Raw genomic sequence first — 15,918 nt, forward strand, 5'->3', positions numbered from 1 at the left:
ATTGGTGGGTTTTTGTTAAATGTGAGCCAAAATCATCACAATTAAAAGAACCAAAGACTTAAACTACTTCAGTCTGTGTGCATTGAATTTATTTAATACACGAGTTTCACAATTTGAGTTTAATTACTGAAATAAATGAACTTTTCCATGACATTCTAATTTATTGAGATGCACCTGTATATATAATTTTTATATGTATACAATATATTATTTAAATTGTAAAATATTTTTAATGATTTAAAGCATTTTAAAGGAAGAAACTGCAGGCAAAATTCATGCACTGGTCAATTTTGAGGTCAATTTTGCGGGTTTTTATTCCTAAATATATGGTGAAAATCTGTTGACAGTATTTTGACAGTAATAAAAAGAGACATAAAAAATATCCTAGTATGTCAACAAAATTAAACAATTTTAAGCCTGGCTGCATCAACTGTTCAGATTTTTGTTCTAGAAATGTATGCAAATTTAATTAGATAATACCTCATTTGCATATTCAAACAGCATTTCAGAAAACTTGTCATACAAAGCAGTTGTCTTAATGTACTGTGATTAATCAGCTGGGGAAAGTGTGATGAGATCTATTAGTTCAAATCCTATTCACCTGTAGTTTATGATAATCACTACTGAGAAAAAACTGAAAAGTAAAACGCCCAGATGCATTATAGTAATGAGAATTTTTGTTGAAAAATTTGCTTAATTGTCATTAAAATAATGGGACATTCTTAAAAATATGCTTTGATTATGGCAACTATAATATCTTATTTCTTGTCTGTTGATTTTGAGCTGAAATGTGACCCGTTCTTGTGAGATTCTGATTCTGAAGTGCGTTTGCATGCTGAAGATCTCTGTGGTGACATGCAAACCTGTCGGCGTGTCTTTCAAACGGCGAGGGAATCATCTGATTAGCTTTGATTCCCCATTGTGTGTATGAGAGGTCGAAGGGTTAGACTGGCTCCACTAGGCCTGAAGTACACAAGAGAGAGAGAGGTTCTGTTGACCCTAGTAACACACACACACTCACTAATCGGTAATACTGTCCTCACTGCCCCCCTCCTGTTGCTTTCTGTCACACACACTCCCCCTCAAAAATTTTGGCTGGTCGGACTGCAGTCTGTCTGGTGCCAAGAATCAAATTTCAGACTCTCCTTCTTGCAGCCACATATAACCCTCGGAGAGGAGTTCCTCTGCCCCCTTTCCGTCTGTTATAGCCAGCTACTCTAAAAGAAAGAGAGACGTCGTCCCGTCCACTCTTTGCACATTTCTCGTAAAACATTCCAAATGTCACCAGAGTTTTGTTTGGCAGAATCACTGTTTCCCTCACACATCCGTGCATTCTTATCATTGTGTCTCTTGCAGTCGTGTGTCGACATAAAATCTACGCTTGCGGTTGTTTAGAATCAAACATGTATCTCTAAATTTATACTTTATTTACTTGGTTCCATGTCAGAATTAACCTAATGAGTAAAATCATTCACAAACTCGTGGGTATAGTTAAGGAAGCTCAAAATTTGACTAAGTAGTGTAGGTAAAAACATCTCCGTCTACGATGTTCTTTCTTAGTTCTTTAATATTCTGAAAGACGATATTAATTTAATGCAATGCAACTGAACTGAATAACAATGTGATAATTTTATGAATGCAACATAATATCGAAAAGCTTCTCTCTAATTTCTACATTTAGATTCTACAATTTCCAGATTTTAAATTCTGAATTCTAAATTAAGTGCTAAATAACTTTACTGGTAACGTTTAATTTTTTTCTATTTGTTTCTTGTTTAAAGATGCACAATCTGAAGTGATATGTTTTGCTGTTGTCAAAAGAGATTTTAATTACAATACATATATTTAAAGGCCGTTTGCTCAAAATGAGAAATTCAGTAGCACCGGAAATCCAAACTTTCCAGTTTTATTCCTTCTGAAGGTTATTAGAGAAGGGTTTGTTCAAATATAATTCACCTGGTTTTTGTAATATTTTATTGTGGAATATATGGTGAAAATCAATTTTTCTGTTCTCTAAATTCTACATTTAGATTCTGAAGGTTTTTTCCCAGATTTCTAAATTCTGAATTCTTAAATAACTTTACTTGTTTCATTTTTTGTTATATTTTTTTCTTGTTTAAATATGCATAATCTATAGTCATACGTTTAGTTGTTGTGAAAAGAGACAACATTTTTAAACTTGTTCAATGAAAGTTGAAACTAACAGTAAATAAAACCTTTTTTCCATTTAATTTCAATAAAATTTCAATAAAATAAATAAATTAAATAATTGGTAACCATTTTCAGTAAAGTTCCATTTGTTGACATTAGTTGACTACATTAGTTAACATGAATGATACGTATATTAATCTTAGTTAAGATTAAGTTTAACATTTACTAATAAATTATTAAAATCAAAAGCAGTAAAATAAAAAAAATAAAAAATGTAATAAAGCCTAAACCCAACTTTGATGGAAAGTATATTCAAATTTGAAAAAAGGCAAAGATTGTACATCCCATTATACACAGCAAATAATAAAAAATCAAATGAACAACTGTACAATATTAAAGGTTAAATGCACTGTTTATCTTTGTTCTTGCTGTCAGTGTTATGTAAAAGGTTCCTAATATTGTTTTGGGAGTCTCCTGCAATAGAATAACATGCATGCATCGTCAAAAAACGCTTTCGTTTTTTCAAAATAAGCATTTAATATCACCTCATTTTCCAGTGATTCTCAAACGATTCGTTCGAAGCAGTTCTAAGATTCAGTCTCTCTAAACCCCTCCTTTCCCTGAGCCTACTCTGCTCTGATTGGTCAGATGGCCCAGTCTGTTGTGATTGGTCTACGTGTCAGGAAACAATACGCCCATTGCCATAGTTCCGTATTTTGAACGCTCGATAGAAAATATAAACATTTATTATTTATCATACTTTCAGTTTGGGAGCCAGCTGGTCCAAATAAACTGGGTTTTGAGCCATCAGTGATTCTCAAACGATTCGTTCGAAGCAGTTCTAAGATTCAGTCTCTCTAAACCCCTCCTTTCCCTGAGCCTACTCTGCTCTGATTGGTCAGATGGCCCAGTCTGTTGTGATTGGTCTACGTGTCAGGAAACAATACGCCCATTGCCATAGTTCCGTATTTTGAACGCTCGATAGAAAATATAAACATTTATTATTTATCATACTTACAGGTTGTGATTCAGTGAAGCCAGCTGGTCCAAATAAACTGGGTACTGATCCATCTTTCAACAGCAAGCGTTTTGTGAATCACGCGTTGAAGTCCCTGAGATTAGAGAAGCAGTCATCAGTAAAATGGCGTGTTTGTGGGTGGGGTCAAGTTGTTCGTGGCCGGCCAGCGTAGAACATAGGCTGGAATTATGCAAATGTGTTACCCCGTGACGTGTAGCCGTCATGGAATTGGGATTCGAATTATGGCTGTACAGAGTCAATTCTTTATTTTGGGAAACAATAGCTATGTTTCCATCCAAAGATGCAAATTTTACTTTTTTTATTTAATTTAACTGATGCACAAAACTGGAATATCACATAAAACATTTGCAAATAAAGCACAGTTTCCATCCAACGAGCCAAAGAGAACACAATCATCACTTCCTGATAAACTGGCACTAAATATCTCTAAGAAAACTAGAAGACTGGTTAGTCTATGTGTTTCCATCGTAGTTTATGCACATTTTTTCTTATCGGATTACAAGTTTATCCTACTCAGTTGTGCGCATTTTTAGAATTTATGTGCATCTTGGCGTTTCTATCCAGCGTTTTTTTATGCGATAATCCAAAATGCGCATAAAAATAGGTGGATGGAAACATAGCTAATAACTATTTATCGTGCACTTTACAACTTTGCAGATCATTTACATTCACATACAGCTACATTACACACGGCATGAAAGGCAATATTGGAAATGGCATAATAGGGGCACTTAAAAAGATTTTTTTTTTTTAATATGATGGAATAACATGCATTGATGAATTGTGCGGAATAAGCCCAGGAATGTTCTCGTTGTCATTTATTTTCTGTATAGCAACATCAGATCTAAAAACCGAGGTACAAATATACTCTCCAGCTTTTATCATTGTCTCACATGAAACAAAGCGGGTAATTTAGCGGCCACATTAGCGGCGGTATTGGGCTGAGTTTGATCTCGGAGGTAAATGTGAACACGTGTTCGGGGAAACGGTAAAGAGTAATCTCTTACCATCAGAAAGCTCAACACATGCACATGTGTGCAGGATTGCATGTGTTTATATGCGCCTACTGTTCTCAATGGCTATTATTCTTAGACGGAGGCATTACTCACCCAATTTTCCATACTATGGCCTATTCTCATTTAGCCTTGACTTATTGGACATGTTAAATGTGCTCGTATTTGCGGGCTAAATTTTGCTTCGCCTTTTGATGTGATGCCAGACACAATCCCGGATATTTGAGCACTTTTGCCCCAAACTTGACTGTGTGTTTGTGCACACAATGTAAATAAGTGTGTGTTGCTGTGCACAGTGCAATCCAAGCATTTTTCAAATGAATAGCATTTTGAATTACAAATATGTTCTCCAGGGTGATTTGAGATTCTGTACAAAGAGTCACATGATCAACGTACAGAAGTGCTACTATGTTTCTTTGTTTGTAAATGTTTCAAAGTTCGAAATCTTCCAGATTTAAATCAGATTTGGAATCCCGGGTTTTCCGTGTGGTCTCAGACGTTTGGACCTCACAGTAGTTGTGTGGTGGGAAACTATGTTGTGTGTGTGTGTGTGTCTGTTCTCTTCTATCACTATTCGTCTGATGGGGTGCTGAGACGGCTGTGTTAACATGTGGTGTCCCTGTTTCTTTTGTCTTTCTCTCTTTATCCCTCATTCTTTCATCTGCTAGTCTTTCATGTGAGTGCACGCGCCGTTCGCTCGGCAGCCCGTGTGTTCGGCACAAGAGGAGAAACTTTAAGCCCGGAGATCAGCCGCCTTTGAAACTGATCCGGCCTGCCACAAATATACCCACTTTTATCTGCACACAGCACATACCTGCCCGTTAAAATAACCGCGTTATTATCAGAGCACTCGGAGGTGTTCGCCTGTTTCTGGCCGCATGTATCCAACGTGGACAACGCTCCGTCCTAATACGAGAGCATTTGTGACAGTTGTAGGTCTTGGAGCGCTTTGTTCTTTTTCCAAATCTGAAGTCCCTCTGAATGAATCTTCATATCCATGTATACATGTATACATGTATACAATATTAGTGGTCAATCAATATAGGTTTTTAGTTGTTGATTCTTAAAATTGTACTTTTAGTCCCTTCCAATCTTACTCTTTTTAAAAAAAATTTTTAAGAATAAACCTCACAATTTTTTTATGTTTTAGAACAAGAAAAACTTGCAAGAAAGGTTGTAAGGGACCAAATTTAGGAAAATAAACTTAATTCAAGTTTTATTCTCTGAAAAGTCAAGCATAATTTTGCATCTCAAGTGAAGTATTTTTATTTTGTCAATTTATTTAAATGTATTATTTTATATAGGACCCATTAGTTAACGTTAGTTAATACATTAACTAAAATTAACTAATGATGAGCAATTAATTTTACTGTATTTTTCTTCGCAAACAATTAATTAACTGTATCTTTGTTAACATTAATTAATAAATTACATCTGTTCATTGTCAGCTCAGGTGCGTTAAATATTAACAGGTACAGCTTTAAATTTTAGTATTATATTAGTAAATGTTGAAATTAACTAACTAAGATTAATAAATGTCTTTTTATATATATAAAAAATGGAACCTTATTATATTAAGTGTTATTGAAATATTTAATGGAAACAAGACAGAAAATACATGTTGAATATGTTTTGGTGGAGGATTTCTTGTATAAAAAGGCTATTTTTACATAGATGTATTTAAGTCCACAAATTTTTGCACACTGAATATAAACCTTCAAAGAAAACAATTAACACTTTTATTATTATTATTATTATTATTATTATTTTGTCCTGAGGACAGTGCTGACAGCATCTCTCTTTATTCCTCATAAATTCTCATTTCTGGTGTAATTTCTTTTTCAGGGCAGAATCCAAAATGACTCAACAGATTCCAGAACCCCATCCTCTGATTCCACGCAAATACACCAGCACGTCATGTTCGTCTCCGCCGAACGCCGCGCGACGTCTCTACAGAAACCTGTCTGGAAAGTTCCGCACGACGAACCTTGTTCTGGATGATACGGCTCTCCCGGGCCAGTTGGACAAGGACCATTCGCACAAAACCACCATGGTGAGATGCAAACACTTCAACAAGTATGCAATAATAGAAACCAAATTAGTCTTGCATGACTATTGAATTTTGACTTTGCAGCTTTTTCTGGCTAAGAACCGCCCACTTACATATGACTGACATATAAGGCAACCAATCACAACTGATGATGCTTTAACCTTCAAAGAACCATATTGCAACTCAAAAATCACATGCAGTCAAAAATGGCATTGGTATATTTCATGCATGTCTGTGTTTGCAGTTTTACAGCATGCATTTTTCTATGTGTGTGAGATATATCTATGCATGCATGTCTAGTTCCAGGGAAACGAAGCTCTGTTTGAAGCCGTGGAGCATCAGGAGCTGGACGTCGTGGAGTCTCTGTTGAACACCTTCAGTCTGGAGGAGCTGGACTTAAACACCCCCAACAGTGAAGGACTGCTGCCGCTCGACATCGCCATCATGACCAACAACGTCCCCATGGCCAAACTTCTGCTGAGAGCCGGGGCCAAAGAGAGTCCCCACTGTGAGTACACACTCCCTGTGATCAAACGCATGCAGCACGAGCCCCACTTTATGAATCATAAACCATACATCTACAGATGTTTGCCACATGCTATACATTACAATAAAGCTGTAGTGGCTTATTGCTTCAGTCAAACGGCGGCAGCAGCAATGTGATATGGTATGCAACACCAATGATCAAAACGAAATGTCAGTTTTAACGCCACTTTATATAGTTATCATTATTTTCACTGTAGTATGTTTGGGAATGTCCAGGTCATATTTCATATTAAAATAAAAAAATACAATAAAATATTACATTTAATATATAAAAATATATAAAATGCACATTCTATTTTATTATTTAATTTGACATATATTATTATATTGTATTGTATTAAAATATATTATTCTATATTATATTTTGCATAAAGAACATGAAGCATAATTTTAGGAGCATTTCTCATTGTTATTTCTGTAATATGAAATTAAATTCCAAATTATTATTTTTATTGTAAATAATCACATTGTAAATGATCTTAGTAGTATTTGCTGTTTTCAACTTAATTTATGCTGATTTTAAAAACATGTAATTGCTATTACCATATTCAAGTAAAAAGAATAAGGTTATTATTTTTTTACATTGCAGTAATACAATTTTTAGGGAGAATTTTGGGTGAAATATGATGAAAGCATTTCTTGATATTCAACCATTATTTGTAACAAAGTAATATAACTATCAAAGATAATTTGAATTAATTTGCTTATTATATATTTTACATTGGCGAACATGGCTCATTCATAACTCATTCAGTGCACATTTAAAATCTATTAATTCATTTTTACTGATATTTAACTGTACACAAGTATAGGAAATAAAGTGAAATTTTCAATGGAATTGGTTTGACTAATCAAATGAAAGGGGTTTTAGTGTGGCTCACATGTGCGAATAAAATATCGAAGACATAAGTATTATTGTACATAATAAAAAAGAGAAATCGAGCCCAATTTTTGTTTTCAAACAAAATGAGAAAAAACAAAACAAGACATCTTTTCCTTTCTTGTCATTACTTTCCAAATAGGAAATGAAATGGTTAAAACGTACTTAAAACTGTTCCTGGGTTAAAAAGTTTGAAGAATCAAAACTCTGGTTTATTTTTCATTATTTGACAAGATGTTTGCAGGCGTTTGTTTAATGTGTTTTTTGTATCCTCTAGTTCTAAGTTTTGAAGGCAGAGCCGCTCACCTGGCCTCCCTGGTGCAAGAGGCGGAGCATCGCATAGCAGAGCTGGTTGCCCAGGTGACGGGGGAGGAGCCTGGGGAGGGGGAGGGGTCAAACAGAGAGAGACAGCTGAAAACCTGGGAATGGAAGCTCCGCCTCTACATGCGCATGCAGACTGGATACACACACGCCAGTAAGTAACACACACACACACACACCTGAGGATATAGCAGCCATGTGTGGCACTGAGTGTCTTTGTGTTGATTCCAGGTCCTCCTGAGCCTCCCAGTGTCGTTCATCTGTCCGTCAGCAGTAGCACCAGTCTCAGAGTTTACTTCCAAGAGCCTCTTTGTCACAATTCTGCTGTTATTACCAAATACCGCGGTGAGTGACCCCTGACCCCTGTTTTAAGATTTAGATTCAACCACTAAAACACATGAACACACACGTTTCACATATATCACGTAGCTCCATTGCCAAATTCACACTATTATATATTTGTAGTTTTTATTAATATTTTTAATTGCCTTTTTTATTTTCATATATTTTCAGTTTTACTTTAGTAAAAATAAGTAGTAGTAAGTAAACTAGTTGTATGGTATTGAAGTTTTATCAATATTTTAATTGCCTTTTATTTTTATATGTTTTCAGTTTTAAAGTAGTAAAAATAAGTAGTTGTAAGTAAAATAAGTATACAGTATTGTAGTTTTTTAATATTTTTAATTGCCTTTTATTTTAGATATTTTCAGTTTTATTTTAATTAGTTTAATTTTTAGTAATTTTGTTATGCGCTTTTGTCATTTTTATTTTTTATTTTTTTAAATATTACACTTTTTTTGTTTTAGTTTTCATTTATTTGCAGCTAGTAATTTACTTATTTAAATTAGTTGCAAAGGTAAAAATTTAAATTTTCATTTAGTTTAAGTCTAATAGTTATATTTTGTTTTATTCCAGCTGTATTGCAAATTACAAAAAATGTTTAATAGCTTTACTTTTAGTTAATTAATTAATTAAGTTAATTATTTGCTGATAAATAACCCTGATGCTGTTATAAACAGCAAAAAAAAAAAAAAAAACATATTACCCTTGGTTGTAGTATCTGTCAGACATTAGGGTTGTTTAATGGGTCCCTGAGTGGTGCAAACAAACTTAGACCATCTTAGAAGTTTGCTGATCAGACTTTGTGAACAAAAAACTACCCCGTATCTCTTCATTTTCACATTTTGCCATCACATTATACAGCACACAAATAGACCAGGACACAGTTTGTTTCACCATATAAAACAAGCACAGTTGAAACCGCATGATATGTGACTAGTCGACACAGTATGGCATGGTGGTAGAACTAGTTGACTAGTCAGTGCAGCTCGGTCTGTGCATCTGCTGAATGACTGCTTGCTTATGTGTGTCTCAGTGAGCTGGAGCAGCGTTCCTTCATTTACTCCATTACTGGGTGAGACGGTCATTGAAGACGTGACTCAGCTCCAGTATGACATCACTGGACTTCCAGCGGTTAGTATGTGGAGTAAACCGTACTGCAAACAATATTACCACAGCTGTCAAGCTCCAAAAAGCACCGGAAAGCTTCACAACATACAGCTTGTGCACTATATTTCAGATTTTCTGAAGCCATATGATAGCTTTGTGTGAGAAACGGAGCTGACATTAAAGTTATTTGTGACCTGCTCCATCTTTGTGGAACACATTAACCCAGAAACGTATTTTTAGTTTTATGAATGAAAGAACAAGCATTTTATGAAAGCAGCGGATCTCAACTACTAGGAAGCCTCAGCAAGATAACTCTAAAAAACTATTTAAATTAAGACAAAACAAGCATTAAAATAATCTAAAACAACTAAAAAAAAAAAAATGTTGGAGACCTGGAAAAGTCATGCAAGTAAATTATTTCTGAATTTACATTTTGGGTGAACTGTCCCTTTAAGCTATAAAATATCTTTGATTAATTTTAATATTATAAGTAATTTTAATATTAATTGATTAATTTTAATATTACAGTAAATTTCTTTGGAGGAAAGAAACGTTGTTAGAGGTGGAGAACCTTCTGAAGAAAGATTACTGTTTATCATATTTAAGTTTTGTTATGAGCTTTTGTCATTTTTATGAATTCTTGTTAATGTTTCCATTTAGTTTTAATTTTTTTTATTCACCGTGTATGTTGTATTTTATTTCATTTAGTTGCCAAAGCAACATTTCTATATTTTCCATATTTCTATATTTAATTTTATTTAAGCTTGATTTCAATCGATGAAAACAAATTTTAATCGTTTTATTTTTATTGTTAGTTAATTATAACAACATCGGTGCACAATAAAACAATACAAATATTGTTTTTTATTGGTTTTGTAAGAACAACAAAAGTGAGCAAACAACAAACAAAAAAAGAAAAAAAAAATGTAACAAACAAATAATTAAATAAACATGAAAAAAGACTGATGAATTTGAACTCTACTGAAAAAAATTAATGTTTTTAATGAATTAAACGGATCGCATCTTTTCCAGTGGAAGGTTGTGTTAAATACAACATCTCTCGTTTCAGGGCACATGCTGCTATGTCCAGGTATCAGCATATAATATGAAGGGATGGAGTTCACCTCAGATAGCTGAACCTGCTTGTGCTACACCTTCAAGTGAGAACACACACACACACACACACACACACACACACATTCAACAACAACAAACAGGACAGATGTTAGTCACGTTTGCTTTCTAAGAAGTTGCATGACGTGTGTGTGTGTGTGTGTGTGTGTGTGTGTGTGTGTGTGTGTGTGTGTGTGTGTGTGTGTGTGTGTGTGTGTGTGAGATTATGTATCCGTGTTTGTGTATGTTATGTCTTGTGTCCTCATTTTTTATGTTTGTGAGGACAAGCCCTCCATTTCTCCCACAGATTTTAGGGCTCTTTTACGTCAAGTGTGTGTGTTTGTGTGTGTGTGTGTGTGTATTGAGCATGCTAATTTAAATGTGTGTGTTTGTGTTTTCCATTTCGACTCCCTCTGGAAATATTTGCATGTCTGAGAAGCTGTAAAGTCGCAGACAGAACGGCTCTTATACACCAACTCTCACACACACACACACACAAACACACACACACTTGTTGTCTCCTTCTACAATTCACGCTCACATACACACGCCATTTTACACGCACACACAGAAATGATTTTCACTCAATTTCTCTTATTTACATCAAGTTTGCGTCCTTTTTCCCATTCGCTGTATCTCTTTCATAACACACACGCGCACACACTCTTGGTGAGGTTAGCTGGGCTGAAGAGAGGGTCTGTGTTAGGCATTCCCGGAATAGAGTATCCATGTTTTCCCTGCTTCCTCAGGAACTGGCCTGCAACCAACACACCGTCAGAACATCATCCTGTTTACTGTCCTAAGAGAGCGTGTGTGTGTGTGTGTGTGCGCGCGCCTGATGCAGGGATAGAAGGTTAATACTGAATGATTTACTGACAGATTAGTGTACACACATTACATAATCACATAGGTTTTGTCTGGTCGTAAACATTTACCACCCTGAACACTATAGCAACTACAAAGCAATGCCGTGGCAAACTTCTTCAACAACCTAACAACCAGCCAGAACACCCTAACACCACACCTTAGTAACACCTTAGCAACCACACTGAACATTCTAGCTACATCCTAGAACCCCCTAGTAATGCCTTAGCAACCACTGCCACAAGCATTGCCCTTGCATCCTCTGTACACCGTCAGAACATCATCCTGTTTACTGTCCTAAGAGAGCGTGCGTGTGTGTGTGTGTGTGTGCGCGCGCCTGATGCAGGGATAGAAGGTTAATACTGAATGATTTACTGACAGATTAGTGTACACACATTACATAATCACATAGGTTTTGTCTGGTCGTAAACATTTACCACCCTGAACACTATAGCAACTACAAAGCAATGCCGTGGCAAACTTCTTCAACAACCTAACAACCAGCCAGAACACCCTAACACCACACCTTAGTAACACCTTAGCAACCACACTGAACATTCTAGCTACATCCTAGAACCCCCTAGTAATGCCTTAGCAACCACTGCCACAAGCATTGCCCTTGCATCCTCTGTCAACACCCTAGCAACTGCCCAGAACACCCTAGTAATGACTTTGTAAACACCCATAACACCATAGCAAACACCAAGCAATGCCCTGGCAACCTCCTTCAAGCAACAATCTAGAACACCCTAGTAACAACTTAGCAACAACCCAGAACATCCTAGTAATGCCTTAGCCACCATTAAGAATACCATAGCAACCACCAAGCAATGCCTTGGGAACCTTCTATTCTAGCAACCCCCCAGAGCACCTTAGTAACATTTTAACAACCACCCACACATAGCAACCACTTAGCAATGCCCTGGCAACCACTCACAACACCCTAGCAACACTTTAGCATTGTTGTGGCAACTTTTACATGAGCAAACACCGGTTACCATAAGAAATCACCTAGCAAACGCCCACAGCACCATAGCAAACACCTAGCAATGCCCTGATGACCACCCAAAACACCCTAGCAACACCTTAGCATTGTGCTGGCAACTTTTACATGAGCAAACAACAGTTACCATAGGAAATCACTTAGCAACCACCCACAACACCCTAGTAACTGGATAGCAACACCTTAGCATCATGCTGGCAAATTTTGCATGGGTAAACACCATTTACCATAGGAAATCACCTAGCAACCACCCACAACAAAATAGCAACCGCCTAGCAATGCACTGGAAACCACGCACAACACCTTAACAACTGCATAGCATTAAGCATTGTGGTGCCAGTTTTTACATGAACAAACACCAGTTACCATAGCAACCACCAAGCAATGCCTTGGGAACCTTCTATTCTAGCGACCCCCCAGAGCACCTTAGTAACACATTAACAACCACCTAGAAAACCATAGCAACCACCTAGCAGTGCCCTGATAACCACTCACAACACCCTAGCAACTGCATAGCAACACCTTAGCATTGTGCTGGCAACTTTTATATGGGCAAACACCATTTACCATAAGAAATCAACTAGCAACCACCCACAACACCAGAGCAATCAACTAACAATGCCCTGGAAACCACCCACAACACCCTAGCAACTGCATAGCAACACCTTAGCATTGTGCTGGCAACTTTTACATTACTTGCAAACAAGACGAAATTTCCTAGCAACAACCCACAACACCATAGCAACAACCTAGCAATGCCCTGGCAACCACCCACAACACCCTAGCAACCAACCTCCCACAGCTTTGAAAGACCTTTGTCAGACCTGTTCATATGCATCTGTTGTTTTTTTACCCACAATGCACTGTTTTTTTAATCTCTCTCTGTGTTTCTGCAGGCTGGAGGGAGGTGGACAGTCTTCCCCCCCGCCAGCAGGGTCTGAAAGAGGCGTTGGAGCAGCTCCTGGTGCAAATTAAAGGGGCACACCGTCACTGCGCCTGCCACGGTAAACACTCACTCACTCACACTGGACCCGAATGAAACCCTCCTCATTCACAGCGAGTCACCGCCACCACTAACATTACAGCGCTTTAAAACAAATGCTGAGTGAATGATTCAGAGGGCTGGAGCACGGGTGTCTGCGGTGCGATGCCGGGGGTCCTGTTTGTTGTTTTTATGGCATCAGCGCTGAGGGTTTATTTTACTGGGAGTTAAAGGGGATACATTTGACTGTAGGGAGTAAAGCACACTGGTGTGTGCGATCACATACTCTATGAGGAAATCACCACCTGCTCATTCCTGTCTCTTCAAACTCCAATTAAACTAGAAAAGGGCCTTTAGATACATAGACATCATCTTCACTGAATAAAAAAAAAAAAAGAGATAATTGTCCAGTTTTGAGAAAAAAGACTATTTTCTTACAATTTTACAAGTTTATATCTCACAATTCTGACTTTAAATCTCACAATTGTGTGTTATGAAGTCAGAATTGAGATATTAACTCTCAATTTTGAGAAAAAAATAGAATTTCGAGATATAAACTTGCAATTCTGAGAAATAGTCACAATTTATATCTTGCAATTCTGACTTCGTAACTCGCAATTGTGAGTTTACAGCTCGCAATTCTGAGAAAAAAGAATGGAAAAAAAAAAGTCAGAATTGTGAGATAAAGTCACCTTTTTTATTATTTATTCAGTGGTGGAAACGGGCTTTCATACTTCACTGTCTTCTCACTGCTGGCTGTAAAATATAAAATGTAAAATATAAAACTTATTACATAAGTAAAATGTAAAATATGTGGAGTCAAGCAGATGCTTTACCTTCCTTCATTCACACACACTGCATAAAGAGTTGCACCAATTTAAAGTCACTTGAATTGGGGTCTGTAAAAAAAAAAACTTGGAGATTTATTGCCAAAAATGAATTTTTGAATGCTACACTAACAGTGCTGTAGTGTTATCATGGAATATAATATCATGTACTTTTTATTTTATTTTATTTTATTATTTTTTACAACCGTTAAACACATTTAAACTCCTTTTCTCATTACTGTATGGAAAAAAATAATCTAATTGTATTATTAGAATGCTGTAATGGAAATCATCCTGTCATAAGGTGATGTTCTTTTTTTCTGTTAAAATCAGCATAAATTACATTCTGTACAACAAAAGTATACTTTACAAGTGCTTAAGTCTTAAAAACAAGACTTTTATTTTTTTGGATTAAGTATGTCTTTTTGGTCATTTAATTTAAATAATTATTTGATTATAGTAATTGTCATTTTTGGCAGTATGTCAAAAAGCTATGCATTTTATTCTATTTCAATCACTAGTGTTTTATATGCACTTCATATTCATTAATGGGTCTAATCTGCATCCTTATGAATATTCAAGTTAAAGTTAAAAAGCAACAGCTATTACTATTGAAAAGCAAATACTATTAGTGAGTTATCATTTAATCTGAAAGCTAAAACTGCACATCTGAACTCCTCTACATGAATATCTGTGCTGTATTTGACATGTCTGACCTCTCTGTGTGTTTAGAACAATGCAAAGCCTCGTCAAACACCAGGAAACACTCTGTGTCTAAAAGTCTGAGGCATCTCTTCCAGGCCACCAGCAAATTTGTCAAAAATCTGAAAAGGTGAGAGAAAACAGCATCAGAAAATGCCTGCTCCAGTGTTGAACGCTCTCAACACACCATATCTTGCATTATCTATGACTTTCTCTCTTCCTCTCTGTAGAGGTCTTTATCTGGCCTGTATATTTTATAAAGATGAAAACGTTCTGGTGACTCCAGAGGATCAGCTGCCCATCGTTGAGGTGGACGACTCGTACAGCTGTCACGCGCAGGATTTACTCTGGTTTACAAAGGTAACAAAGTGTTGCACGCAACCAAATCACTCTGTTGAACCTTCTTGTGATATAACCAATCAAAGCTTTTGTAATAGTACTGGTTTGGTGAGGTGTATTGCCTGTAGTTTAGTTTTAGCTTTTTTTTTTTAAGTTTAAATAAATGTAATTGTTATTATATATAATTGTTAGTATTATAATTGTTTTTAAAAAACAAAATGTAAATTATATAAATATATAATATTTTATATATCAGTCAGCTTTAATTATATAGCGCTTTATACAATATGGATTGTTTCAAAGCAGCTTTACAGTTATAGACAAGAAAATATTGATTCAGTGATGCAAACAAACTTCAATTCTGCTGTAAAGCAGCTCTAAAAATCCAATAGTAAACATATGTATGTAAAATGTATTACAATTATATATAATATTAAACATTTTATATAATAACAATTTGTATAATTTATGTATAGTTTTGATTAAGTATAACTAATGTATTAAACTTATTTCACATTGTTAAAAAATAAAAAATATAAATAAATAAAAATAATAATGCAAAAATGTAATATAAAAATTTAATATAATATTATTTTCTGTGTGTATATATATGTGTGTGTGTAGTTTAAAAATATTTTG

The 15,918-nt window shown here is 35.7% G+C and overlaps 1 protein-coding gene across 1 annotated transcript in view; it reads left to right on the forward strand.

Moving 5' to 3' along the window:
* Positions 1–15,918, forward strand: part of LOC107677110 (ankyrin repeat and fibronectin type-III domain-containing protein 1-like) — an 82,123-nt gene that overhangs the window by 54,782 nt on the left and 11,423 nt on the right. Inside the window, exons 6-14 of the mRNA XM_016471907.1 lie at positions 6,049–6,256; positions 6,554–6,761; positions 7,957–8,154; positions 8,232–8,345; positions 9,376–9,473; positions 10,519–10,609; positions 13,326–13,433; positions 14,971–15,070; positions 15,171–15,300. Of these exons, the coding sequence (XP_016327393.1) occupies positions 6,049–6,256; positions 6,554–6,761; positions 7,957–8,154; positions 8,232–8,345; positions 9,376–9,473; positions 10,519–10,609; positions 13,326–13,433; positions 14,971–15,070; positions 15,171–15,300 (1,255 nt within the window). The remainder of the gene's footprint in view (positions 1–6,048; positions 6,257–6,553; positions 6,762–7,956; positions 8,155–8,231; positions 8,346–9,375; positions 9,474–10,518; positions 10,610–13,325; positions 13,434–14,970; positions 15,071–15,170; positions 15,301–15,918) is intronic.

The sequence above is a fragment of the Sinocyclocheilus anshuiensis genome, unplaced genomic scaffold, assembly GCF_001515605.1.
Source record: "Sinocyclocheilus anshuiensis isolate Anshui unplaced genomic scaffold, SAMN03320099.WGS_v1.1 scaffold392, whole genome shotgun sequence".
NCBI lineage: Eukaryota > Metazoa > Chordata > Actinopteri > Cypriniformes > Cyprinidae > Sinocyclocheilus > Sinocyclocheilus anshuiensis.